Consider the following 27876-nt stretch of genomic DNA (forward strand, 5'->3'; position numbering starts at 1 on the left):
ACNGTATTATACCCTTGTCATGTCAAAAACCACTTTTTGACATCAAAAACCCAACCCTGATAAAAACATTTGTCAAACTGCAGTTACACAGAAACTCAGCAATATTAGGGAATTCACATCAGGCTACATTAAAATAAAACATATTGGGTAACAGTAATATAACAGCTATATTTTATTTCAATATATTGGCGTGTGTTACTGTAAAACAATTTTTATAAGCATACTTTCAAATATAATTTATTTATAATAATATTTTAGGGAAATTGATTTTATAAAATGTAATTGTAATGTAAAAATGTATTCTATTTTTATATTACTATGTATAGTTTACTTCAATCAAATCAAGTGACACTCCTGATAAATGCATCTGAATAAACAGGTTTATTTGTTAACTGAATTCTGTCATGCTCTTCAAACTGGAACATGGTTATGATTAGACTTAGTTATTAATTATAAAAATTAAGTTCATGAAAGATCTGAAAAAAATTAAAAAATAAAGATTTTAGTAAAAAAGCCCAGATCTTTTTTTTTTTATTTTTTATTATTTTTTTTTAAATAAAACTCACTAACCTTGTTGCAATAGGTCTAGTGCATTCATATATCATTCAAGTTTTGTCTATTTAGAGTAAGAAACACCCTCAATTTCGGTGCCCCATAAGAAAAAAATATATTACAGCTCTCAATAATTAAAATTAGGAATAAAGGTGTTTCTTTTTTGCATTTGATTAGTTTAAATAAACCAATTATGAAAATTTCTTTGTTTAGGAAAATGGGCTCTCATCTCTCGTGAAATGGAAGGCAGGACTGATAATATGTGCTTGGTCCGTGCTCGAAGGTTAGAACTGCACACCAAACGTATTCAGAAGGTACTTTCTAACTTCATACACTCAGTGAATTTTGAATATTTTTAAATTGTTCATTCATTAATTGGCCTACTTTAGCTATTATAATCCTATTTTGATGATTCTATTTAAGTTTATATTGAATTATTTTATAATTTCTAACCCTTTAATAATCTTATTATTTTGTAGAAAATGGTCATAAATGGGCCTATTTTTTTTCAAGAAAATTATATATATAAAGAAAGGTGTATGTACAATAAATGTATTCTCTTGTGATTTTTGGAATTATTTTTTAGCTCGTAATTTAAAAACATAAATTTTTTTAGGTGAAGCCAGCATTCAGGGTTATTGAGATTCAATGTTGGTTTTCCAATAAGCAAGGGAAATTAAAAAATACATGATTTTAACATTAAAACAGAATTTATGAAACTTAAGCATAATATTAGTAATTTTTTCTTTTATGATAAACTTCAATGCATGAGATGTAAAGGCCAACATCACAATTTGGACAGTAGTATCGAGTTTCCTTCCTTCATCTATTAATGTTTGCATCTCTTCTGGGACAACAAACTTTGCATATTGATGGTTGCCGTTTCTTATCAGTTGAATATATCTGTCTAAGAAAATGTCTTTCAATCAAATTATTAGGATTATACTCTGAGATTGGCTGGTCTCTTTTTGGCCTGGTGTCTGCAGTTACATTAAAAATAAACTGATGCAGTAATCTAGTGTGTAATATCAGAAATGAAAAAAATTCTGAGCACAAGAGATGGATATATTTAAACCTTTTTGTTGAATTTTTTTTAATGTTCTAGCCCGGAAATATGGGCATGAGAAATAGGAGACGAAAGCTAACCCCATGATTTTGACAGGAGCAAAAGGCAAGGGGATGTATAGTAATGTCTCAATATTTTTTATCATAAATGTTTTGTTTATAAAGTTATTAATCAACTTAGCAGCTCTGCCTCCTATTCATTCTGCTAAAAACTTTTGAAACTATTGTTTAAGTGTTGTTCTTTTTCATGCTTAAAAATTGAAATTAAATAATTCATTTATTATCTTAAAAATAGACGCTTGTTTTTCCTTTTGAATGACTGCTAAAGTAGTTCTTTTACAAAAATATCTTGATTTGTTTCTGTACTTTCATTTTATCAAAAACAAATGTGGGTTACACCGAAAGTTTTGAACCATCTCTGGAATTTCATGTGTTATTTAAATACTGCGAAAAATGTCAAATTTACTTGGAAAATAAACCAGACAGCTATTTTGATTCTTTTAACATCCATTGATTTCTGGCTCTACGAAAAAACAAAAATTTAATAAAAACCTAGGCTTTCTTTGTGAATTTATTAATTCAATATAATATGCCAACATCTGTTGCAGTCCAGGTGGGTTTGTTGTTAAAGTGAATGTTTCCATATTCACTAAAGAGACACATTGAGAAAAAAAAATCAGATAATTTCTTCTTCCAACAATCACATGTCTGCACAGTGCACACGTCAACTATCTTTAGTGGTAGACTGAATCTCCTTGCCGCCAGGTTAACAGTGTGAGGTTTTCGTAGTTTTCCTCTGCATGGCACAAATGCAGTTAAGTTCCATCAAAAAGTCTTCCACAAAGTCCAATTTGTCCCAATGCTTGATCCAGGATTTCCATAGTCTTTCAGGTTGTGTTCAATATGACAAGGCTACAAAATTGAACATTGATGGTTGTATACTCAGAATTCAGTCGACTGTTGAACACCAGTTATAAAATGTAATAAAAAAAGTAATGATCCTTGCTCCATGGTTTGTAATAATGATGGAGTTTTGTCAAGTAGCAAAGGTATATTATTATCAAATCATGTTTGAATAATTAGGGTTTATTTTTTTTAATACCTTGGTTTGTTGTGACAAATATTTTTGTCATAATAAACCAAAGCAATGGAAAGAAGTCATTGAGCAAATATAACCTGGTTACTGTAATCCAAATATTTCTGTATGTTATCGGGATGAGTGACTATTTTACATTAAATCTATGTTCATACAAATTTTCTCTTATTGTTACAGGGTAAGAAGAAAGTACGTGATGAAAAAGGGGGAATAATTTTAAAGCCAAATGCTCCTTCAAAGAATTGTGTTACACAAAATGCTAGACTGAAAGGCATTCAGAACAGTGCTATGTCTGCATTAAAATCTGCTTTGGAAAAGATACAGCATATGGTTGATGAAAAGATAGATTTTGTACGTTAATTAAAATTGTAATTTAGTTTTTTTCTTCTTAGTTCTTGTTTCATTTGCTTTTTCATGTATGTGATATTTCAGCATTTTTTTTAGTTCTCTAATTTTGGATGAGTGCAAATTTTTTTTTTTTCTGTATCTACTGATAATCGGTATCTACTTTCTGTATCACAAAAACCTACTTTCTCTGAATAAACATTGAATCAAAACTGAAGTTTAAAAACGTCATACTGTCAAATTTGATTTCTCAAGAATCATTCTATTGGTGTAATTCAAATACTGAATTTTTTTTCTCATAAAATTACATTCTTTTAAATGATGTAAAAATTTGTATACCTTACAATTTAAACAATTTTCGACTATTATTAAATAAAACAATGAATTATTATAGAAAATTATTTTTTTCATGGAATTATCTAATGATAAACGAATTTTACATAATGTGTGCAGAAATGTTTTGTTTCACTTAAAAAAATTTCAATATATAGTGAAATACACAAAAAGTAAAATTAATATTAAGAGGTCCAAACTTTGGATTGCTCTCCTGACCATACTATTAGGACAATATTTCCCAGATTGCGGCTACCCCATATATTTTAGGGGTACTAACTTAGAATTCATCAGGAAAAAAAATGTTTATTCGGAAAAAGTACGTTTTTGTGATTGATTTCATAACTTAAAATATGGTCACCAATAAATTTGAAGCACCTTCTCGAACCATTAAGAATAAATTTTAGTGTCTGAAAATCTGATCATTAGATTAAAAGTTATTCAGGGTGTTTTGTTTGTTTATTTATTAATTTTTTCTTTGTGCTCTGTACACACTCTTGTCCTATTGTTTTAGCACAATGTAAGTGCATTAGTACCAATCATGAATCAGTTGAAAATGTTTTCCATGTTGAGCATATAACATTGAAGAAGGTTTCTATTGGACTTTAAACTTAACTTTTTCTTGAAATTACAGTAATCAGAAAACTGAGATGTTTAGCTTTAAAATTTTCTTTTAGAAATTAAAATTGATTTTTTTTTTTCCTGTTTTGCTTTTGTATATAATAATTTATATTTTTTTGGCGTTTTTATGATAGCATTGCATTTTAAAAGTGTTTCTGATAGTCTTCTCTTTTAACGTGTTTTGGATAACTTTTATAAATCAGAAATCGTNCAGAAAACTGAGATGTTTAGCTTTAAAATTTTCTTTTAGAAATTAAAATTGATTTTTATTTTTCCTGTTTTGCTTTTGTATATAATAATTTATATTTTTTTGGCGTTTTTATGATAGCATTGCATTTTAAAAGTGTTTCTGATAGTCTTCTCTTTTAACGTGTTTTGGATAACTTTTATAAATCAGAAATCGTTTAGCTGTTTTAATGTTTACTTATGCAGTCTCTTCTTACGGATCTGTTATTTTTTGCAACTACAGAGCACTAATTATCTGAATCAGTCAAGACCAAGGTTTATCCAGTTCATTTAAAATTCAAATAGTTGCACAACTGAAAAACAAGGCCTTGGCTCTCTTTTTAAGCCAATTTTATATTTTTTTCAGCCTAAAGACTAACTATTATAATTCATAATAAGTTTTTTTCCTTTCTGATACAGTTAATATGCTAATGCCATGTTTGGGTGCTCTGTTGTTTTAGACTTAATTTTTTGACATTCTCATTTTATTGGCGCGAACATTAATGTGTCTGTTTGTACTTTCCAGATACATTTGAAAATTTATCCTTTACCTATGAAACTTATTAGAAAATAATGTGTGTACTCAAAAGATTTGATTCAATAGCAAATATAATTGGAAATCTTATTCCTCCGCATTCTAATATTTGGAAGAAACTTCTTTCTTTACTGGGAGAACTGATTCTGTCTACTTTCTTCCTTTATTGAAATTGGACAAAAAAATGTGAGCAAAGAAGTAATTTTTCAAGTTGTCTTAGAAAATCACGAAAGAAAGAATATTAGTGATATATAATTTTTTTAATATTTATTTATTAACTTTTTTTTATGTAAGGCAAGGAAAGAAATATGTGATCCTCAATCGATCCAGTCAATTAACGTATCACTATTCTATGCTCGACTGTACTTTTTAAAAGTAATATATTTGTGAGAGAATTATTTAGATTCTAAAAGGGTTGTGTACTTCGTAATGCTCAAAATGGTTTAATATGTTGTTTATTATGTAAACTAGTGTAGGCATTCGGAAAAGTTTTGTTGTATCAGAGTTTTGTAGCAATGTATCACAAAAAATAAACAAATATCACATTCTACATTTGCAATTGTCACAAAAAGTGAAACAGATAAAAGTTGTGCTTCACAGTTAAGTGGCTTTTTTAAGAATTTTAACAACAACTTTATTTGTGATTTATATAAGTTTTATTTTTTCTAATTTGAATATTTTTAGTTTATTTACTGACCTAAGTTTTTAGTTATATCTCTTTATCACCGTTCCTATTGCAATTTGCGAATACAGTAAAACCTCGATATCTCGAACTTGAAGGGAGAGTAGAAGAAACTCGAGATATAGAAAATTCGAATTATCGTAAATCGCATGTTATCAATGGTAGAATAAAGAAAAATGCTCTTTACATACATTATTTACTATTCCATATTTATTCTAAAAATACTTTTTGCACTTTCATTTTAAAAAAGATTCAATTGTTTGCTTTAGAGATGTGTAAGAAAGTTTGTCTATAACACTTTCTAAGTGGACTATAGCTTTAAATGTCTCCTCTGACATATTCGGCTGCCTCTCAATGAATCTCCTTACAGTGCCCACTGGAGAAAGTGCTTGTTTGTTAGGAACATTGGGCGGTAAATTTTCGATTTCCTCATCCTCTTCTGATAGTTCACAAGAAGCTTTTGTTTGAGCGATGATATCATTGTCATCCCACTGACCACACACTGTTACTGCATCATCTACGTTTACAAAGTCATGAAATTCCATGTCATCAAGCTTCATAAGTCCGGTCAATCTGTTCCAATCATTTTCAGTGTAGTTTTCAGCAGAATTAATGATATTGATTGTTTGACTACTTTCGTGATCTTTAATGAATCCAGACTTCTTGAAGCCATTCATTATCGTAGAGGAAGACACATCATTCCATGCCTTGTCAGCCATTCTTAAAATTTTGTATTTTTTTTGGAATATTTTTTTAATTTTGGAAAAAAAATCTACACTATTTATGGAAAAAAATTCAAGTTATCGAGGGATTGGAAAAAAAAATTTGTGAAATCAAGTTTTTTTAATCATTGAGTGTATAGGAAATTTGAAGGGAATTTTTTTTTCTTCGAGATATCGAAAAATTCCTGAAATCGAGGTTCGACTGTATTTTTATCTTTCAAAAACTACGCATGCAATTTTTTGAACCATTTCAATTTTTCTGATTTTTTTTTTTTTATATGCAGGAAAAATTTGGTACTTCTAATCTTTCGATGCCCTCTTTGCGAATACTTCAAAAGGAGTTGTTCAGTAAAATTTCAGATAAAAATGACGATGAATGGGTTCCCAAATATGTTCCAGAATGTTATCAGAAAAGCAAAACCGATTCAGTCTGTAAAAAGAGGAAGGGAGTCTTTGAGCTTGATGACTATGTAAGCACTGATGAAGAAAAGAAACCCAAAAAGGAACCTATAGATCAAGATGAGGAACTTGATGGATCAGAAGAAGATGATGATGATATCCTTCTTAATAGCACTGATAGACTCTGGTTATATAATGTTTTGCAAGACAGGTTGCGTGAAGAAGCTAATCTGATGCCTTCTATGATGACTAGTGGTCCTATTTGTGAGTATCATTCAGCTGAATTTACTGACAAATGTCTTTAATCTTGTTTCAATTATTTTGTTGCATTATTTATTTATTTATTAAGTAGTAGAAATAAGACCTAAGCACTGGTCAAAATAACTGGCAACTGAAAAATTCCTCTAGTTTGTTCAGGATTTTACTATTTTGTTCAGACTGTTATAGCCCTTTGATAGAGTGGCCAAGGTTAGATTCTTAAATCTGCTAAGATCCACTAGGTATGTGCGATATACGTACTCAGAAAATCTATGGAATGAAAAATTCTGTGGTTATTTGCTGAGCTGTACCAGGGGTGTAGGGATCTAGAAAAATATCCTTCATTCTTCAGATTTATGTCAAATTGTGGAATTTGCATCATAAACGAGTAGTGCTGCCTTATCTAAGGGGTTTTGAGCTAAATCGCACTTTCACTCTTGTGGCTTGTCAAATGAAATGCACTCTTTTTTGATGTATTCCTAAGATAAATGTCTGGACAGTTTGGCTTTTCACAGTATCATTAGAAACAACTTGTCTGTTTAATACAACTAATAATATGTTACTGCTATTATTATTATTTTTTTAATGCTTACAGTTTATGGACAATATTTAAATAATTGCCTGAACAATATTTAAATTTATGCAAACTAATGAAAATTGCTTTTTAAATTCTGCATAAATCAAAATTTTCAGGGTGCGTACAGACTCCTTATACTCCTTAGAAACTCCTTGGAAATAAAAAAGTCTCCAAGGAGTAATTGGAACTACTTAGATTTCCAATTTTTCTATAAAATGCCTTGGATTTTCTTATGTATTCAAATTTAAAAATATAAGATTGGTAGGTTTTTATGTTAATCTTTAACAGCTGTACTTCAACAAGATTTATTGAAATATTTGAAACTGGAAAATGTATTTATGTGTAAAAGTGATAACTTTATTTATTTTCTTGATGAAGTTTGACTAAGTCGAAATTTATTTCATTAAGGACTAGAAAAAAATATGTAAAATATAATTTTTTGCAAGTTCCTTATAATAACTGCTTATTAATTAAAAAAAAAACTGTCTAGTTATCTTTTACGCAAAGTTAAATTTTTGTAAAGTTTTTAAATTTTTGATAAGTCCTTAAAAGTTTGAGCTCCTTGGATTTCGTCTTCTCTCTGTATGCACCCTGAATTTTGTTGCTGAATTTTAATTGACAAGATTATGTAACATATTTATCATAAGCAGATTGGCTGTCCAGCCATTGTTGATGAGATTATTCTATCAACTAAATAAAAGTTCTAAATGCAAATTTAGATGAAAAATGTTCCCAATCGAAATAATGTATAGTTTGCCTATAGAAAGAACTCCCTTTACCACAGTATCTAAAACTGTCTGCTGCTATGAAAAAAAGAAATAGTGTGTTTAATAGAAGGGTGCTTCTTTCGACTCTGATTCTCATTCTTTTGCCGACAGAACCAAAATCTATCTTAAATAATGACCCATTACCCATACTTGAAATAGTAAACCTTGCAACCATAGTTATTGCCATTGTTCCAAACTAATGACGAGGGGGAGTTCTTTCCATAGACTGACTATATGCTACTTCTTGACAGAATCACAGACCAAAACACCAAATTAAGTCAGCATACCATACCTTTAATTACAAATGTTTGAAAGCTACCACTTGATGACCAGCAGAACCTGATTATATTATTGTGGTTCAAGTTAGATTTTAGCTTTTTTTTTATCATTTTATGTTTATTGTTTTGTTATTTTATAAGCTGAAGCTTTAAGATACTAATATTTAACAATTTTTTTATGAATGAAAATGCATTTGGTATTTGCTCCAAACTGTACTTATACATTTCTAATTATATTATTTTAACTGACTAATTGATGCTGTTCAAGTGGCATGTTTGTTTGCTTTTTGTCATTGTATGTAATTATATGTTTTTCTAGGTATGAATGCCCGGGAAACTGCTGAATATAATTTTTATAGGTCTTTTTTAAGAAAGGTATGCTGAACTTGATTTTTACTATCAAACTTGATTTTTGTCTTGTTTTTCTTTGAATTATCTTAAATTTTGCATGTTTTTGCCATATGGAATATCTGTAAAAGAAATTGAATTTTTACTTTTTAAAATTTTACGTAAGGTATGCTTCAATTTTTTGGCCATTTTTACAAACTTATTTTACTAATTTTTTTGTAGGAATTACTACATCGCTGAAAATGTTTCTATCCAAATACATAAATGAAACTTTTCTGAATGTTTAAATAATTAAATGAAACTTCAAATCTTTGAATTGTTAAAAAGAGAGGTTGGATACCAGCTATTTGTTTAAAGCACTCGCTTCGTTACTTTGAAATTTCTATGATCAGTTTTCTTATACGTTTTTAATAATTATATTAATGTTTTCCTTTTATGTTTAGTAATTTGTTCTTATTTTATTAAAACTTTGTTACTAACATTCTATTATTCTCTAAACTTTTTTTTAAAATGTTGCATAACCAAATGTTTTACTGCGATATGATAAAGAAAATTTCTTGTTATAAACTTAAAATATTTGTTTCGTATTAACTTAAAATTTGATATGTTTTTTGTGTTTTATTCTTTTTCGAAATTTTGTCTGTTTTTGTAAGAATAAAGAAATATATTTCTCTCATCAAACCTTTTTTTCAGAAAAAGGGTTTACTTTATTTGATTATTAGGAAAAGTGTTGAAAATAGCTAAAAACTTTTGCAAAGAAGGCTATTCTTTAAATTATCTGTCCTCAAATAAAATAATGATTTTAGCTAATAATAAGCTGTTTATATAACTGTTGTGTGTTTTTAATATATATTTATGACAGTTAGGTTATCTTATGAACTTCACCTTATGATAAAACAAACTTTCTTGATATTGATACCCACAAAACATGAATATGAAGAAAGGCAACTGTCTTGTGCAAAAGGAAAATATTTGTATTCAATTTTTTTTTATTGTGAGAATAGATACTGCTTCATTGCATTGTTTGAAGTTGTAAAAATAAGCTAAAATAAAGAATCATTTATTATTTTTAATGATTTTCATCTAGAAGAGGTGTTAAAATATCACAGAACTTACAATACTCTAAAAGTTAAATGTTTTATTCTTTTAATAATTTAATTATTTTAGATGTTTTTCAAGTCTAAACAATTCTTTGTAAAATAGTATGTATTGTATAGAATCTTCTCTTCAATTGTAAGTTATTGGAATTGTGGCTTTTTATTCATCAATGCTTACTAACAGTTATTCAGAGGACTTTTTTAATCTGACATCTTTTGAATATAAAAGCATATTTTGAATATAATTTCAGGGACAAAAAAAAGCTTTCAGAAATTTATACAGAAAAGAAAACTATGTATACATTTTTTTTGCTTTATTATTCTTAATTCTCAAATTAAAATAGAAAAATTGTAAGCATTTTTTTCTCCTCTGATGTGGAAGAAAGGCATCTTTTGGATATAATTCTGGAGAAAAAAAATCTTTCAAAAATTTCTGCAGAAAAGAAAACTAAAATTTTTTTCTTCCTTATTTTTTATTTTTCATTATTCTCAAATGTGAATAGAAAAATTACGAGCTTTTCTTTTCCCTTTTATGCGAGAGAAAGGCATGTTTTGAATATCATTCCAGAGAAGAAAAAAAAAAGCTTTCACAAATTTTTGCAGAAAAACAATTTCTTTTTGTACTCCATTATTCTTTATTTTTCCTTATTCTCAAATGAGAATAGAAAAATTGCAATCAGTTCTTCCTCCTTCAATGTGGAAGAAAGGCATCTTTTGAATATAATTCCGAAGGGGAAAAAAAAAATCTTTCGTGAATAGAAAACCAAATTTTTTACTTCCCAAAGGAAAAATCCTAGTGCAAGCACTCTGTAATTTTCTGTGACACTTTCGTCGCAATTCTGCCATAGGGTGCATACTTTTAGTTTTTAATTGTTGTTTACTTATTGCTTATAATTGATAAAATGTCTCTTTCTCATACTAGAAAATGCATTGTGAAGACACTCTAGAAAGTGAAGTTAATGAAAAACCGGAATATAAGGAGACTTTATCTAATGTGATTCGTTATTTTATTCAACCTGAACCAGATAATCCAGAGCAGCTACCTGTTTTATGTCCCAATTTTTCTACGTTAAGTGCCTTAGAGGTTATGGAAGTTACTAAACCAAGACTAAGAAGAACTGCTGGCTATATTAATGAGAGTCGAAGTTATCTGAAGTACTTAATTGGACACTCTGCGGAAGAGCCAAAATGTTCAAAATGCAGAGGCCCTGGCCGCAATGCTAATAATGAAGTATTGGAATCAGTTTTGAAGTCAATGGTGAGTAATCATTTTATTATAATAATTTAACTTTAAAGTTAAATTAATACAATTGTTGTTTAAATTTTCAATTATTATTTTCATGTACAGAATTCATCAGTTATAAAAGAACATAATTTTATCACATTAAAGCATATTGTAGTATAATGTAATCTACTTTTAAATCACTTCTTGCTTATAGATGGGAAATAGCTATAGAAATAGTTTAAATTAAATAATTAAGGGTACTAAAAGAATTAGCTGATTAGGAATACAGTAATAAAAATTTTAAACTTTGTTTATAAAAATTGAGATTTTTTTAAATATTTTACATGCATGAACATATTAATAACAATATAAAATAATTTGCATACATAAATTATCATATGTTATTAATAAGGGAATATTAAAATAGTATTAATTGTTATAGATATGCATATCATTGTAGCAGAATTTACTGTGACTTTCAATCTGCAACACTATTTTTACTGATTCAAAGTTTTTCAATCTTAATGCAATCAGGCAAAGGCTATTATTAGGAAAATTAGGCTCAATTTATCTATGACTAAAGTGTGTTATATGTTTCAAGGACTGAAAATGGCTATATGCAGAATCTTTAGTTTAAACGAGTCCTTTGAGTGAGGTTAAAGAGTTAAACCAATTTTGGTTCTTCCTTTCTTTGTCAATTTTTTTTTCAAATTTTATTATTGATAATTGGAGTATATTGGATGTTTTTGTTCCATTTTTTTATGCCATTCTACATTTGATATTTTTTAAAATATCTCTTACTTCTTTTGCATATTGTTTCTTTTTTAAATAATTAATATTCTAAAAATTTTTTCTTCTTCTTATGCATAGCAAACGAGACATTTAGTCGAGACAGTCCTTGAAACATATAAAAGTGTGTTATATTTTTCAAGGGCTGAAAATGGCTATGTGCAGAATCTTTAGTCGAGATGAATCCTTTGAATGAGGTTAAAAGAATTAAACCAATTTTTGTTCTTCCTTTTTTTGTAATTTTTTTTTCTCAAATATTATTATTGATAATTGGAGTAAATTGGATGTTTTTGTTCCATTTTTTTTGTGCCATTCTACATTTGATATTTTTTAAAATTTCTTTTTACTTCTTTTGCATATTGTTTCTTTTTTAAATTATTAATATTCTAAAAAGTTTTTTTTTTTACTTCTTCTGCATAGCAAACGAGACATTTAGTCATAGATGACAGTATGCATAAAGCTGCTGAAGTTGAAGTTGGTTTTCCATCTGACGAATGTTGTTGTGAGGAGCTAGTGGAGTCTAGAAATGCATTTAATCTGTTGCAACAACGATTTTTATCAATTTTTCTTTGGCCTTCATTGCTTTCATCTCATCCTCTTACTGAAGAACAAGAAAAATTAATTGGCAAAACTAAAGCAAAAAAGTACACTGCATCAAGTCTGAAGGCCAATGGGTATGTGAATGTTTTATTATTCATTTCAAATCATCCTATTATATTTTTAAAAAAAATAACTGATTAGCACCACTAAAAAGAATTTACTTTCTGTAATTAAAGAATTATTCTCTGTATTAATTATTAAATATTTAAATTATTTATATAGTATTCTTAGTCAAACAACAGTAGACTTATAAATTTTAACAAAAAATTTATTTTTTAATTATAATAAATCTGTAATATTTCTTTTTAATCTATTAACATGACTGGGAGATGTTTTCTCCCTCGAGACACATCAAGTAACTCTGCCCAGAAATTCCTTTTTTCCACCCATGTGGCTGTCAAGATACACACCTGTGTGTGTATATCTATATATGTGTGTGTCTATGTAACAGGGTTGACTTTTTGCCGGCAGAAACTGGTTTTTGCCATGCCAGTGGCAGAAACTGGTTATAACCGGTAAAAACCGCCAAAAACTGGCAGAAACTAAAAAAAAACTTCTATATTAGTTCTAGTAATTGCTTAATGACATTTTGTTTAAGTAAACTGAAAAATTTAACTCCATGTAACTGTAACAAACTCTAATTCATTGTTTGTAAATATATATTATTTTATTTATATTAAATATAAAGAGTGCAGTATATCAAATATTTATATAAAATGAAGAATAAAGTAATGTAATAATAAATATAAATACTAGATTTTAGTTTATTATATTAAACTCTGAAATTCAGTAATTATCATTTAACTCTTAGCATAACTGAATAGAGCTATTTTCAGATAGTTTTTTTCTTTTCAAGACATAATTTGCATGGCAACAATCCAATTATTATAACAGTAACGTTTTGAACCTTTTGTGAATGGCAATGCCTGCTGAATTTGAGAGAAACTTCTCAAATTTCTCGTTCGTGCATAGCAAATTGAGAAATTGTTTAGGTTTAGAAACTGCATCAAAACTTGTCTTTTGTTATATATTATTGCAGAGTACAAACAATGTAATATTTGATTTTGAATGGTGATAATTCTGTAAATAAATTGTACTTTGTTTAACATTTAATTGTTTTTTCTATGAATTATCCTTTATATGTCAATCTCAGTACTTACTTTTCTGTCATTTTTTGAATTTCTCCCAGTTTCTGCCACAAATTTGGCGGAAAAGGGTTTTTGCCATGCTGGTTTTAACCGGTTTCTACCAGTGGTTTTTACCACCTCGGCAGAAACTTGCCAATCTTGGTATGTAAGCAATCTCTAATGGATATACACATTAGAGCAGCTGACAAAAATCAAAATATAAAGGAATAAGTGCTAAAACTCCTTAGCAGCTAATGTCTTTACATTCCTGATTACAAGAATATAAGGTTTCATTTATGCAATGTGATGTGGCAAACAGCAGCAACTGTAAGCTATGTTGTAGTTCTCTGGACCCTTTCACTTAGAAACAGAAAAAAGAACAATAACACAAAGAGCAAGTTCCGGCACATGTCCAAGCACAGCCACAAACTTTCAAAACCATCGAAAATTCGTGACACGTTATCAATGGATATAAAAAAAAAAAACATTAATGTGCAAGGTGTTATGGACGGCACAAATCTAAAAAATGCAAAATTTAAATTTAAAACAAAAAAAAAGGGTTTAAATTTCATGCAGAGAAAAAAAAATGATAGATAATCGTTTCTTTTTTTTTTCCTGAAAATAATACATCCATTGATGGTGTGTCATCTTCAATCAATATTATCGTATCAGCTTAGCTGTCGTTATGAGTTTTTAATGATTTAGAAAATTTATAATTATGTTTGTAAATGTGCTTATTTTTTGTTCTTAAATATTTCTCCATGCTTATTGTTCGTTTTTCGGTTCTGAGTGTAGGTTCCAACCAAATTTTACAAGTCGTACAGCTACTGTTCACCATATTGCATGAACGAAACCTTGCACTTTTAGAATTTGCTATATAATGCTTTTTTCTGAGTTTTTGCGTTTTTTGTTTATACTTTTATATTTAATACTAAGTTTTCCTAGATTGTCTTTAAGTTCTTATATAAATTTTTTTTATAATTTATATATATGTATATATATAATATTTAATATATAATCTATTGTTTATTGCATGCATTCGTTTGGCTATGTTTGTTTTTATCTAAGTTTTATAATGTATAATTCTATACACAGCCCATTTGGAGTTAAAAGGAAAAGGGGTAGACCACCTAAGATTATTGTCAAGGTAGAAGAAAACTCGCTAACTGAAGAAAGTAAGTGTATATTTTTACGCAATGGTTATGGGACTATTTAATCCACCCCTTCTGCCTTTAAAAAAGTAAATTAAATTCTTTTCCATACATATATAAGAATTTTTTTTAATGTGTTTATTTACAAAATTTACGTCTTTTTTACAATTTACAAATAATTTTTATTTCAATGAAGATAATTGAGTATCTTGCATAAACATTGCCTACACACTTTCTCCCATTCCAACAAAAATAAACAAATCACAAACCGTTTTTGTTTTTTATGTTTTTAAGTTATAAGTAACTGTTATAAAAATAGACATAAAGGTAAAATTTGTTTATTCTTCGTAGTTAAATTATTATTTTAAATTGGTACTTATAGTTATAATAGTGTTGGTTACTTAATAAAATTCATTAAAGTTAGTAAAACTATTAGATAACTGTTGTAAGTGACTTTGATGGAGGTTATGTTCATTTTAGTTATTTAATTGGAAGTTGTTCCAGTTCATATGATGGAGGTAAATTTATTGCGTTTTAGTGAAGATTTTGACTGAAATACAAATGATTTTTGGTAAATTGCGCTCCTTATGACATAAGGATTAATTCCAAAGTTATTACAAAAAACGATTTGTTCATTTATTTTTAGAAATATTAATATTAGGTACATGAAGGGTCGGGATAGCCTGGTTGGTAGGGCACTGAGCCCATGTCCAAGAGATTGTGGGTTTGATCCCCTCTACCCGAAGACTCCCCCGTGTAGTACATGGTGACTGTTGCACATTAAATCTGTTGAGTCACAAAATCCTCCATGTTCTCATAAAAAATCATACCTCTGGGGGTACTGATCCAGAAGTTTCCTTGTCTTCTTGATTGCTGGCTATGCTTCTGGATTGCAATTACAAAGCTAGGAGTGGAACGTTAGTAGTCATAAGCCCAAAATTGGGTTGGCTGTTCAATGACTGTTATAAAATATTAGATACATCATGGCTATCATATCAAAAATAAAAAGCTCCCTTATTGGGATGAAGAAATGCATATTCTAACATGGAGATTTTCTCTTAAGTTAATTAATAATCAGATCGACCATGGAGTGAAACTCCCCAATCCTAACGCCAAGAATTCAAAATTAAAAGTAATTTAAGTGTTATATACAGACAGTTAAGATCATGGGACAAGATCCATAGTTAATGATTCATTGAAAAATAAAATAGCCAAAAGCAAAGCCAACCTCCTATAATTGATATCAGATTCAAAATAATTTGCCTATAGCTTTATCACTCATTACACTGAAAATTACATTTTGACTTAATTTGATTTAATTAGCTTAAACAGTTACAATTACATTTAGAAACACTGTAAATTAATATAATCATGTAACTGAAACATTTTTGTGGTAAGAGAAATAAAGTAACTTAAGAAATAAAGAGTTATAAATAGATTTTGATTTAGTCGCGACAGTGAATTAATTTGTTTTATATTTGTATTGAATTAAAAAGTTGGCCGTTGCATTGATTGTTAAGAATTGAATAAAATATTTATATTTTCTTTTTATAATATGTAATAAAAATTAAATAATTTGTTTAATTTAATTAAAATTAGATTTAAAAAAAAAAGAAATTTATGAAATTAGAGAAATTTTAAAACCTAGGAAATATGTAATGCCTAATGTGGCATCACAGTGGCTACTAATTAACCATATCTTATTTAATATTCAGGGATGTGATTCGTCCGCGGATTTCCGCTTATTTTCAGATTTTTCCCGTTAATTTCCACGGAAAATGTTTTTTGCACAAGTTAAAATATTTTATGAGGAATTTAATTTTCCACGGAGCGAAAGTATTGGAAGTCCTCATTCCTCCCTTTGAAGTTTCTCTAACAATCATTTCCTTGGGATAAAACTGGTTGACCTTTATACAGGGATAAGATTTTTTCGCTTTTGTCTCTCGAATTGCAGCCTTTTTATCAAAAACTCAAATTCTCTAAAAGTTTCGGGTTTCTTTATAATAAATATCCCGCTTTTTTTAAAAAATGCAGTTGTTGCAATAAAATAATTATATTTATTTACGATTTTCAAAGATTGACATAAAATTCAAACTACGTCCTAGCTGCTAACCGTTTTACTTATTTTAGCTATTTTCTCCTTAGCTATTTCTCTATTTTAGCTATATCTTGTAATATCAAGCATCGATTTTCGTATTTAAACGTGCTTTGAAAATTAGACATTGGTATTCGTATTCACGTGATTTAAAAATTATGTATCGTGATTCGTATTTACATGATCTAAAAATTATGCATCATGATTTGTATTTTCGCATTTTTTAAATTCTTTATAGAGTTTCATATTCACGGGATTTAAAAGCCATATATCAGAATTCATATTCATATATTCATACAATTTTAAAATTAATCTTCGGGATTTATAATCACATGGTTAATATACATATATGTGTATATATATATATATATTTATATATTTATACATACGCACAAATAAAAATAATTATGAGAAATATATTTACTCATTCTTGGATTTCCTGTTTTTTACTTTCTGACTACTCTCATCCCTGAATATAGTTAAAAAAGAAGAAAAATTTTCTCAGTATTTCTTTATTAAGAGTTTAGTTTCTAAAATTTATGAAAAAACTACAATATCATACGTTGTGACTGTTGTTGGTCTGAATGTCTATAAATGTGATATTTTAAAGAATAATGTAATAATTACCTTTTCTCAAAAATTTAATATTTTAAAATATATTTCAAAGCTAATTCTTTAAAATTTATTTAAATATTTTAAGAAAATAAAAATGCATTTTAAATAATGTATTTCATATATATTGTAAGAAAAATTACATAAATATTATCATATTTAAATTTATGATGCAATTTTACTATAGTCATTCATCAAACTAAATCTGTCTTTCAACACATTACTAGTAGTATCCAGTTAGCATACAATGATGCATGTCACAAAAACCCTATCATGAAATTAAGAATAAGGTGAGGTATTTAATTTTATTAAAAAAGAATCTTTCTTGTAAATTCTAGCTGAACAACAACAGGAATCACCAGAATTAGACGAAATGGAACTCAGTGGCGTGAAACCTCCTAAGAAGTCTAGGAAAAGCAAATCCCAAAAAGACCCCCTAGTTCACAAACCAAGGCATTATAAAGAAGAAAATGCAGTTTCACTTAGAAGGAGCAGCCGTAGCTGTGTTTTAGAAAGAAAGACTTCTGTTGATTCAGAGGAAGGTAGGTTCAGAAGTCATATTGTATTTATCATCGTTGCTTTAAAAAAAATTCTTTTTTCATTATTTTTTTAAGTTAATTTCCAACATCTAATTATGTTGTTTCATGGCAAATGTATCTCCTTTAAGGAACCTGCATACCTTGATTGCTGTTATGTTGTGATTACTGAGTTTAATAAATAAACAATGAATTTTGACGTTCATTGCGATGTGGTTTAAAGTTCTTTAAGTATGACTTTAAATATAACTTCAGAATTTCTTGAATATTGAAAAAAAGAAAGTTTTAATACTAGCGAAATCTTTCGTCCTGGAAGGAATAATTTCAGGTTGTCCGGGTCTGTGCTATTATTAAAGACAAGAAGGGGTATACCAGAAGAATTTCTCATAATTTATTTATCCTAGGGATATCCCATTTTAAACAAAGGGTATTGTTTATTCGTATCTCGACCCACCCTATTCAAGGGCACACGAGAGTAGAACATACGTTCTACATACAAAACATACATAAAACACAAAAAATTACATTAGCAACAAGTAAGAATGGCATATAAAATAAAAAGTACAATATGAAAAAATTTAAAGCAAAAAATACAAAGGCATAGTAAAACGCCTTTAACAAAAAGCACCGAACCTAATTAATGTAACTTTAACCTAAAGCACAGAAGTTAACATTCATCTTAACTCTAAAATTAAGTATCAGAAAATGAATATGATAAATTGAAGCAAAATATTAGAATCACAAACAGTTTAAAATACTAAAACGTTCAAAATACATGGATAACCAGAGAGTCTGACTAAAACAAATATTGTAAGATGAGTTGAAAGAATTGGTTGACACGGTGGAGTGACAGCTAGGTTATTGAATCTGGTGTATTTAACATGTCCTCAAGTGTAGTTTTGATGATTTCTTTAATAATTCTTCTGCAGGTCAAGTTTGAGAATAGCTGATGTTCTGTTTTGTCCTGGAATTCCGTGCCACCCTGTGCATGAAATTTTTGGCAGTGGCAAATCAAGTGTATTATATCTCGTTGAGAGTCACAATAAGTACAAATTGAGGATTTTCTAAAAAATCTTGATTGGTGGGTGCCAAATACGCCATGGCCAATTAAAAATTGATTTAAGTAGAAGTTGGCCTGCAGTCTTGATGTTTTAGGGTCCTTAAAAAATTTGTGTGTTTGCCTTTCCTTTGTTGAGTATGTCCACAACAAAGGGTATGTCCAGTCTATCTTCTCTTCAATATTTCCTCATGAATGGGTGATGATTTTGCCTTTGTTAGTAGATCTTTATTAAAAATAGTGTTGTATAATAAAAATTTATAAAATAATTCTTAAGCATTTGCTCTGGTATGTTTCCAGTTTTTTTTTTTTTTATATCAGTTTTGCGGAGTTTCCAACATTCAGCTCCATACAAAAGTGTGGAATGAACAACAACTTTAAAAACATCTATTTTTGTCATGTTTTTTATATTTGAAGCTCTCCAAACCTTTTTGAAGGTCTCTGAAATAAGTTCTAACTTTTATGGTTCTTTGGTTTATATAATTGTTTTTTGTCTTCTTTATTCCATAATGCGTTTAGGGTTTAATAAATATTTTACCATTTGTGATTTTAAATGTTGTTTTTAATAAAATTCAATATAGAGGGCACTGGTTAAAGTTAATAAAATTTAACATAACAGTTACAAGTAACTGTTAATTACAACAATTCTGAAAATAGCATATTATTCTTTTAAAAAGTATTATTTCTTATGACGAAAGTACATTCAAACATAACGCAATTGATGTTTGAGTTATCAAGATTCATTTTCTGAGCAGAAGATTAATTAAAATTAGTGATAGTTATTTCACTTGACATTCTAAAATCTATATGTTTTTTTAATTTGTAAAATAATTAAAATAAATATAATTAAAAAAATATGTTTTAAAATAAAATAATTTTGGTCTGTCTTTATGAATAGTATTTTTGACTGATTGATGTTTTTTTACTATGTTTCAGATCCAGATCAAGAATCAGACACTTGATTCTATTGCCAATTATCAATTTTAATTCAATCATCCATTCAATATTGTACTATTTCTTCTTCTTTTCAATCTTGTATCATAATATACATTTGCATTTTCATATTGTCATTATTCATGGGGTTTATAAATAATGTAAAATATTTAAATAATTAGTGAGAGGCTAACAACATTTTTTGTCTTCATGTAAAAATTTAAAACATTATTTCAGGTTTTGGATTTACAAGACGTTAAATGTTAAGGATTGTGTTATGCACAAAGTTGTGATACCACATGAAAGGTTGTTTCATGATGAATGAGAAATGAGTCAAATGAGAATTTTAAATTTTTATAAGCTATTAAGAATTTTTTGTTAAATTTTCTTTGTCTTACAACTGTGTATGTTTTGTTTTGCACATGCTTTAGAAAAGTTGGTTTTTCTTTTTATTCTAATTTCTGTAAAACAAGTTAATGCCTATTGTTTGTATATTTCTGGGTAACACTTTTCATTAATAATAAGATGTTAGCTATCAATCAACATCAACTTGTTTCCAAGTTTTCATTATTATTTTCTTTAATTTTTGTTGGGGAGAAACTAAATAAAATTTTTATGTTTTGTTTAAAATGCTTTTATTTTTATCTTTTGAAAATAATTTAGAGTAATTTTAATTGCAGTTGAACAAAAATATTTTAAATTTTTGTATAAAATTTTGCACAGCATATTCTTGGCTTTAATTACTCTACTGTATGGAACAAATTAGTATTGTTATTTTTTACATTAGTGTGTTTTCTGTTTGTTTTACTTTGAGTATGTGATGTTTCAGTACATGGGTTTTGTATCAACACTTTTAATATGTGTTCCTGCAATTCTTAATAAAAATTGAATTTGAATAAGAAATTGCATATTAATAATTGCAAATTAATATTTAAGTGAGAAAATTATTTCAATATGTCAAATTATGTTTATGAAAAGAATGATAAAAATATAAAAACCTATTTGATTGTTTGAAAAACTCAAAAGCTTTTCTAATTATAACTTCTATTTAATTTCCTAACGGATTTTAATAATTTTGATCTAATTTTGATTGATCATATTTTTTCTGATGGTGATAATATTAATGTTTGTTTCCTACTTAAATATTAGTTTGTGACTCTTAATGTATGTGTTTAAAATATATATATATATATTGATTTTGATAATGATAATGAAGTATGAAATGAATGATAATAAATATGATAATGAAATCAAAATATTTATGAAGTGTAACGATTTTGCATTACCCTATATACTATTTTCTCATTTATTTATTAGTTATCATTAAATTTCCATTTTTTTTATCTGACTATATGTTACTGAAATATATTTGTCTTCAATTGATCATTATTTTTGTTTTAAAAGTNGAAGGGTAACGATTTTGCATTAACCTGTATACTATTTTCTCATTTATTTATTAGTTATCATTAAATTTCCATTTTTTTTATCTGACTATATGTTACTGAAATATATTTGTCTTCAATTGATCATTATTTTTGTTTTAAAAGTTTAATTCTTTATGTAGTAATTTGATTAAATTTTGTCAAATATATTACTTAATTGTTCAATTGACATGTGTTAAATTATTAAGTTTTTGTACATTTTAAAATGCTTAAGTAATTAATTATTTTTGGCTCTGGATGAATTTTTTTTGTCCAGTTCATTCTTTGGTTTTTTCCCTGTATCTATGAATAATTAGTTCATACAATGTTTTCACATTTTTATTTATTGCTTTATTTTTATTACTTGTTGTATTAATTTCTAGTCATAGAAGGAAATACTAATTTTGTTATTAAACTAGCTTATGGTTATTAAAATTATGGCTGCTGCTATGTATATTTTTTGTGTATAATAAAATACCTTGCTTAAAATGTTTTTGAATTTTAGCTCAATTATTAACATTTTATTTTTTCAAATTTGAAGATTGAATTTAAAAAAAGTTAGTTGAGTTTCTTATTCATGGTTATTGTAGTTTTATTTCAATCAATTGCAGAGCTGGCATAATCATATTTTTAATATCTGCTTAAGTATTTTTTATGTTTCATTTGTATAAGCTCTTGGCTAAGCTTGAATTGGGTCTTGTCTGACAGTAGTGCATTGAGAGTAAAAACAAAGTGAAACAAGCTGGAGAGGATGGTAAACACTGCCAAAAGTGATCTGAACCCAACCACTTATGAAGGTTGTATAAAGATGACAGTGAAAAAGCAGAAGCCATCTATTGGGCTGTAGTATGACTGAGATACTTCAGGTCAGGGAAATAGTCAGGAAATTTTATTTTGACCCTAAAAGGCAGCAAAAGTTCATTTTTTTTATGCTTGCAAAAAATTGAATAATCCCTACATTATAACGGGAAAATAACCAATCTTAATATTCAAGCTGCTATTGAGATTATATTATACATTCCACATCATTTAGTGTAATTTTATTCCCCATCTTTTCCATGTTTCCATCCTCATTTAATGTTTTTTTTAGGGGGGGGGTATACTATATTTGAGGGTGCCCCTTGATCGCCAAGCTGGGCGATGTTGAAACCCAATTGTAATTCTAATAGGTTTAGATTTCAGCATTATTTTTTAGTGTTCAACAGTATATGTAATTTCAGAGGTCCATTAGTTCTACGTTGGATACCGGCTGGTAAGGTTACTTTTACTTATGGCCAATGAGATCGAAGGTATGTGGGCAGTCATAAAAAGGGACTATCATACCTGCCAACTCTTCCGGATTTTCCGGAAGATTTTATTTTTATAATTAAAGTGGTAGCAATACTCAGGTTATTCCATTATTATAATGATAATTATAAATGAGTTTGACCACCACTACATATAAATAATTACAATAAATATATGAAAGCATAATAATTCTTGCTCAAACGAATTTCAACGGGATCAAAATATAAATATATTTTTGAGTCAGATTGTTTTTCGTTTATTGTTTTACAACCACTCTGAAAATCCATTCTTGGAAAGAGTGAAAGTTGGCAGGTATGGACTATAAAAAAAATTTCACCGCCAGTCCGGTGCCACGGACGCCATTTTCGATTCGTATTTCGCCGAATTTATGTGGCGATGGAGGTGCACAGATTCTATTCATGGTAAATTTAGACAGTATCTAACTGCTATTAGAGAATTCTGTGCACTTAAATCTGAGGATATTCAAGCTTAATGAAGAAGTTATTTTTTTCCATTTCTTCCTGTGCTTACTCCATTAATTTTTGTTTCGATTCAAAATTCATTTTAGTGAGTTAATTAATTTTGCTTATATTGGGTTCATTAAAATTTTATTAAGTTTCGGCCGCCATTCCTGTGTTAAGTCGCCAATTTCGCCAAGGGGCACCCTCATGTTTTAACCTTTTTTTTCTTCTTTTTTTTTTTGCTCGCACTTAAAATTTAATATTTGACATTATAAATGAAATTGGATTGAAGCGTAATTGAAATTTTCCATAAATGCTTGAAAAAGTCGGGAATTCCCCCCTCCCCGGAAATTAAGCATTAATTTTTATTTATTTTTGATAAAATTTTCTTTTTTAAATTTTGAAGTGAATTTTCTTAATCAACTGCACATCAATATTTAGTCATGCTATAAAATAACCTTGATCATAGACGATGAAAATTATAGCCTACCCATAAAATATAATTTTGTACTATCTGGGTACATCTTTTTTGGTTTTTTTAAAATGTTTTTACTTTTTGAGATAATATTGTGTTGTTTTTGAGTTTTGAAAATTTGGCCGTTATCTTATAATTTACACTGGCCTTATGTGCGTTAGATATAATAATAATCATCAACATAATCATTGTTATGTTTTAATCTTAATTTAAAAAATAGTCTCATATCATATTTTTTTATCTGTAGTTCTTAAAAAGTGCTTATTTTAATTATAATGCTAAATTCATTCTTTGGAATGGTGAATTTTTTTCCCTGATCACCTAAGTTTTAGAATTAGATCGGCTATAAAAGGACCCTTTTAAATGAAAAATTTCCTAAACTTCTACATTAAATCCCATGCAGAATTATGTAAATGCTGATATAATTTGTTGGTTTTTCTAATTATTTTAATGCATAAATTGACAAATCCTTTAAAAACACTTTATTAATAACAATTAAAACATATACAACAGAAGAATTTAAATATATTTATATTAAAAGAATTACACAAAATCAATTGTACAATAATTTATAATAAGTGTTTTTATAATAGTTTTAATATTTTAAACATAAAATACTATAACACTAGTTCACTTTTAACACGTTTTATTTATAACATTTAAAAAAACTATAATTAAAAAACAGTATGTAAAATATGACATTCACAAGATTTCTTTCATAGCATTTTTTATTGGAAATTTTAAATATTTTATTTTCAGTAAAAATGTGTATTTTAAGTTAAATAAAATTCACATAGAAGGAATTTGCACATTCGCTCTCAGTAGAAATATAGTATTTTAAGATGTGCTACTATAGGCTCTTGGGGAGGGGGGGGGTAATAGTTAAATATTGATATTTTAACCTGTGATATTAAAAATGTACGTAAGTTAATCTAATGTTTAATTACATTCGTCTGACTTTTTATTTTATTATATTATTTCTCCAGTTTAAGAAAAAGATTTTTTTAAGTAAAAAGTAAGATTTAACATGATCAAATATTTAATTTTCTTTATAAAATCTAAGTTAGCAATGTCTAAATTTTTTCATTCATTTTATTTAATAGCATTTTTGAATTAAATTTTTTGAAAACAGTCTATATTTGAAAGAAATTTTTTTAAGACTTCTTGAAACTATAATGAAGAAGTAAGCAAATAAACAGGTATTTTACAATTGTGAAAGTAGTAACATATATCTTTAAAATATTATAGTCTTCTATAATCTATATAGCATATGACATCTAAATCTATTTTTTAGTGTTCATGTAAAATTTTTTTGTATGAATAGGTGCTATAATAAATATCAAGAAACATTTCAATTGTTATTATACATGAACTGTTGCAAGTGTGTGGTGCATAATAATTAAAATTGTAAGCTTTATTCATTTATACAATCTGTTCATTTGAAATACTTAGTCATAATAACCCGATATTTTTTTTCTTGTTGAAGTGGACAGGATTACAATGTGTTAAGTAATAATATCTGTTACCATTCCATTGTAAATCGAGTTTTGAATAAGGTCAAGAAAAAGTCATTAAATTGCAGTTTCCGCTGCACCAGTCCCTAAACAGATACATAATGTATTTATTGAAATGAAACAGTTCATGAATTTTTTTATTTTTTATCCCATCATGAAAAGCACCATGTTCATGTTGACTTCATCCTATGAAGTGCTGTAAATTCTCAATTATTCGCGAAAGTGGACGCGTTGATGACCGCAGATGACTTTTAAAATTGTCAGAAAAGTTACTTGTGTTGAAAATTTTGCAGTGTAAAGGTACGTAAATGTTTAAAGAAATGACAATTATAAACTGAGAAAAATCTAAGCAAAATATTGTTGATCAAATTTTTACCCAGACCATGGGACAGAATCTCAAATAAGCAAAATATTACAGCGGTGCATGCAAACAAAATAATCGACAAAATGCTACGGGGTGCTTATTTTTGATTTATGTTTTTTAAAAGCCCTTAAAGATACTTTTTTTTTTATTTGGGGCTTTTAAAAAGTGCTTAATATTCTATCTTTTAAAAAGAGATTTTTTCTTTGCTTTGTCGATTATCGTTCTAAATTACATAAGATGCATGATTTTCACAATTTTCTCTGTAATATTTATCAGAAACTAGTTGTTTTATCATGGGTATGTAAATTTCTTAAAAATGTTCTTGAACTTTATTGATTTTATGTGTACAAATTAAGAACTTAGAAAAAAAAATATTTATTACTGTACAGATCCTAATTATGAATTTTTTTTTTTGGAAAGTGATAAAAAATATTTTTGAGTACTTAAAAGGTGCTTATTTTTCGTTGAAAAATCTGGCTACGCACCCTGTACTGGTTGTAATTAAAAATTGTGTTTGATATTTTGAAGATAAGAATATCATACAGATTAATGGCGCACAGAATCTTGCCAGGAAAAAAATTTGAACAGGTCTCAAACTAGCAAAATATAAAGCAGCACCTAACGTAGACAAAGTACCATTGAAACAGAATTTCTTATGGACAAAATATGAGAAGTATATAAAAAGTCAATTAGTCCTAAAATTCTCTACATGCAAGATTTTGCTCCATAGCCAAGACGCGAATGATCGAGAGTTTACTGTAAATTTTTTTCGATGATTTGTCCCTTAGAAAAAAAAGCCAAAGTTGATCAATTAAGAGTTGTTCAATAAGTAAAGGCGCCTTGCAAACTCGTATATCACCTATTTAAACACAATTATCCTATATTTCATTCTGGATCCGTGCTTTGAAAATCACGAGGAATATCTATGAATCTCTTCCTTTAGTAAAGAGTGGAACCAGATATTCTAGATTGATTTTCAGTGCTGGCCTTGAAGCTTTGGCTCTTCTTTTGGTTGTAAAGTACAACCAGCAGAACTACCACAACAACTAGTAGTGCAATGGAAATTGAGACCATAGCCCAAGCAAGTGTTCTGTACAGACTCTCGGCTCGCGTGTCTTGAATGAGTGGGCTTGTGGTTGGTGTTGTCATNCTCCGCCAATGCAGGGAGATGTCTTGTCCACATGTCGACAGCTCTTTGTTTGTAAAATGATTCTGGACGTAAGTCTCTTTCGATTCGATAGTAACGTTGTGTGTCTGGCTTGTAAGTCTCCCAACGAGGATATTCGTAATTCACGTACTGTGGAGCTTCCCTGTGAAAGAAGAAAAATTATTTTTAAAACATATTAAACAATATTATAAAATATTTATATACAATATTTAAGCATTAAAAAAAAAAATCGATAGAATGGTGTGTAGTTAAGATAGCTCAAAAGTGTGTTTTTTGTCTCGATATAAATTTTGCAAATTTTATTTCTAATGATACTTGGAGAAGTCAAGCATCAGCCATAGACCTTTTGTGAATTCAGTCAGGAAGCTGTCTGTACTTTTCGTTTGACGAGAACAGCTCAAGGACGAAAGTACGTCTTAGCTACACAAATAGATGGCAGCACCACGCATTTGTGTGACCACTTCCTCAATTTAGGCACATATTTGAAGGGGAAGGAAATTTTCTTTAGATCTCTGTACCCATGGTACTACTCGAGTACCGACCTCAAGACTCTCGATTCCAAAGATTTTACGATTATGTCTATCGCATGTACACGGTACGTCGTAGTGGAGTCGTGGATCGAACCCCCCAACCCTTCGGACCGAAGTCCAATTCTTTAACCACTTGCTTCTTTGTACATGTTCCATATATTGGTTATGGATAACGGAATCATTTGATTAGATAGGAGGGTATGTGAATGATTTTGGCAGAGAAGGAAGGGATCTAAAATTCAAAAAAAAGTTTTAGCAGGATCTGTGCTAATGAAAAAAGACATCCGAAGCTTTTTACTATTAAATAATATGAAATGACTGTCTGGGCGAAATTAAGGACGCAAGCTTATTCTCTAAGTCAGTGTTTCCCAAACTTATGACTTTTGGGTACCCTTTCTAAATTTTTCGCAACGCTGCGTACCACTAATAAAAAATGAATGTATTTTTTACTATAAAAAAATTGCACAGAAGTTAAAAATTACAACTGGCTGTTGACATCACTAATTATTAACTGTTTACTCTCCAAAAATAGCCAATAGAAAAATAATTAATCGTAAATTTTTTTGGCTAGCTTTGTTTTTAAGTAAAATTTTTGGAAATTTTCGTTTGTAGCAAAATATTTCGCATAAGA

General features: G+C 28.2%; 2 protein-coding genes across 2 annotated transcripts in view; one reads left to right on the forward strand and one right to left on the reverse strand.

Annotated features, from left to right (window-relative positions):
• LOC107447107 (proximal sequence element A Pbp95) overlaps positions 1–20341 on the forward strand; it is a gene marked incomplete at its 5' end in the record, with an annotated part of 34294 nt that extends 13953 nt beyond the window's left edge. Inside the window, 9 exon segments of the mRNA XM_043051827.2 lie at positions 766–866; positions 2891–3064; positions 6461–6839; positions 8775–8830; positions 10823–11158; positions 12335–12588; positions 14737–14816; positions 17838–18041; positions 20029–20341. Of these exon segments, the coding sequence (XP_042907761.2) occupies positions 766–866; positions 2891–3064; positions 6461–6839; positions 8775–8830; positions 10823–11158; positions 12335–12588; positions 14737–14816; positions 17838–18041; positions 20029–20054 (1610 nt within the window).
• Positions 20342–24136: 3795 nt separating this feature from the next.
• Positions 24137–27876, reverse strand: part of LOC107447032 (esterase E4) — a 44284-nt gene continuing 40544 nt past the window's right edge. The window contains exon 10 of the mRNA XM_043051829.2: positions 24137–26857. Coding sequence (XP_042907763.1) covers positions 26524–26857 — 334 coding nt within the window. The 3' untranslated portion in view covers positions 24137–26523. The remainder of the gene's footprint in view (positions 26858–27876) is intronic.

Source organism: Parasteatoda tepidariorum, chromosome 10 (genome assembly GCF_043381705.1).
Source record: "Parasteatoda tepidariorum isolate YZ-2023 chromosome 10, CAS_Ptep_4.0, whole genome shotgun sequence".
Taxonomy (NCBI): domain Eukaryota; kingdom Metazoa; phylum Arthropoda; class Arachnida; order Araneae; family Theridiidae; genus Parasteatoda; species Parasteatoda tepidariorum.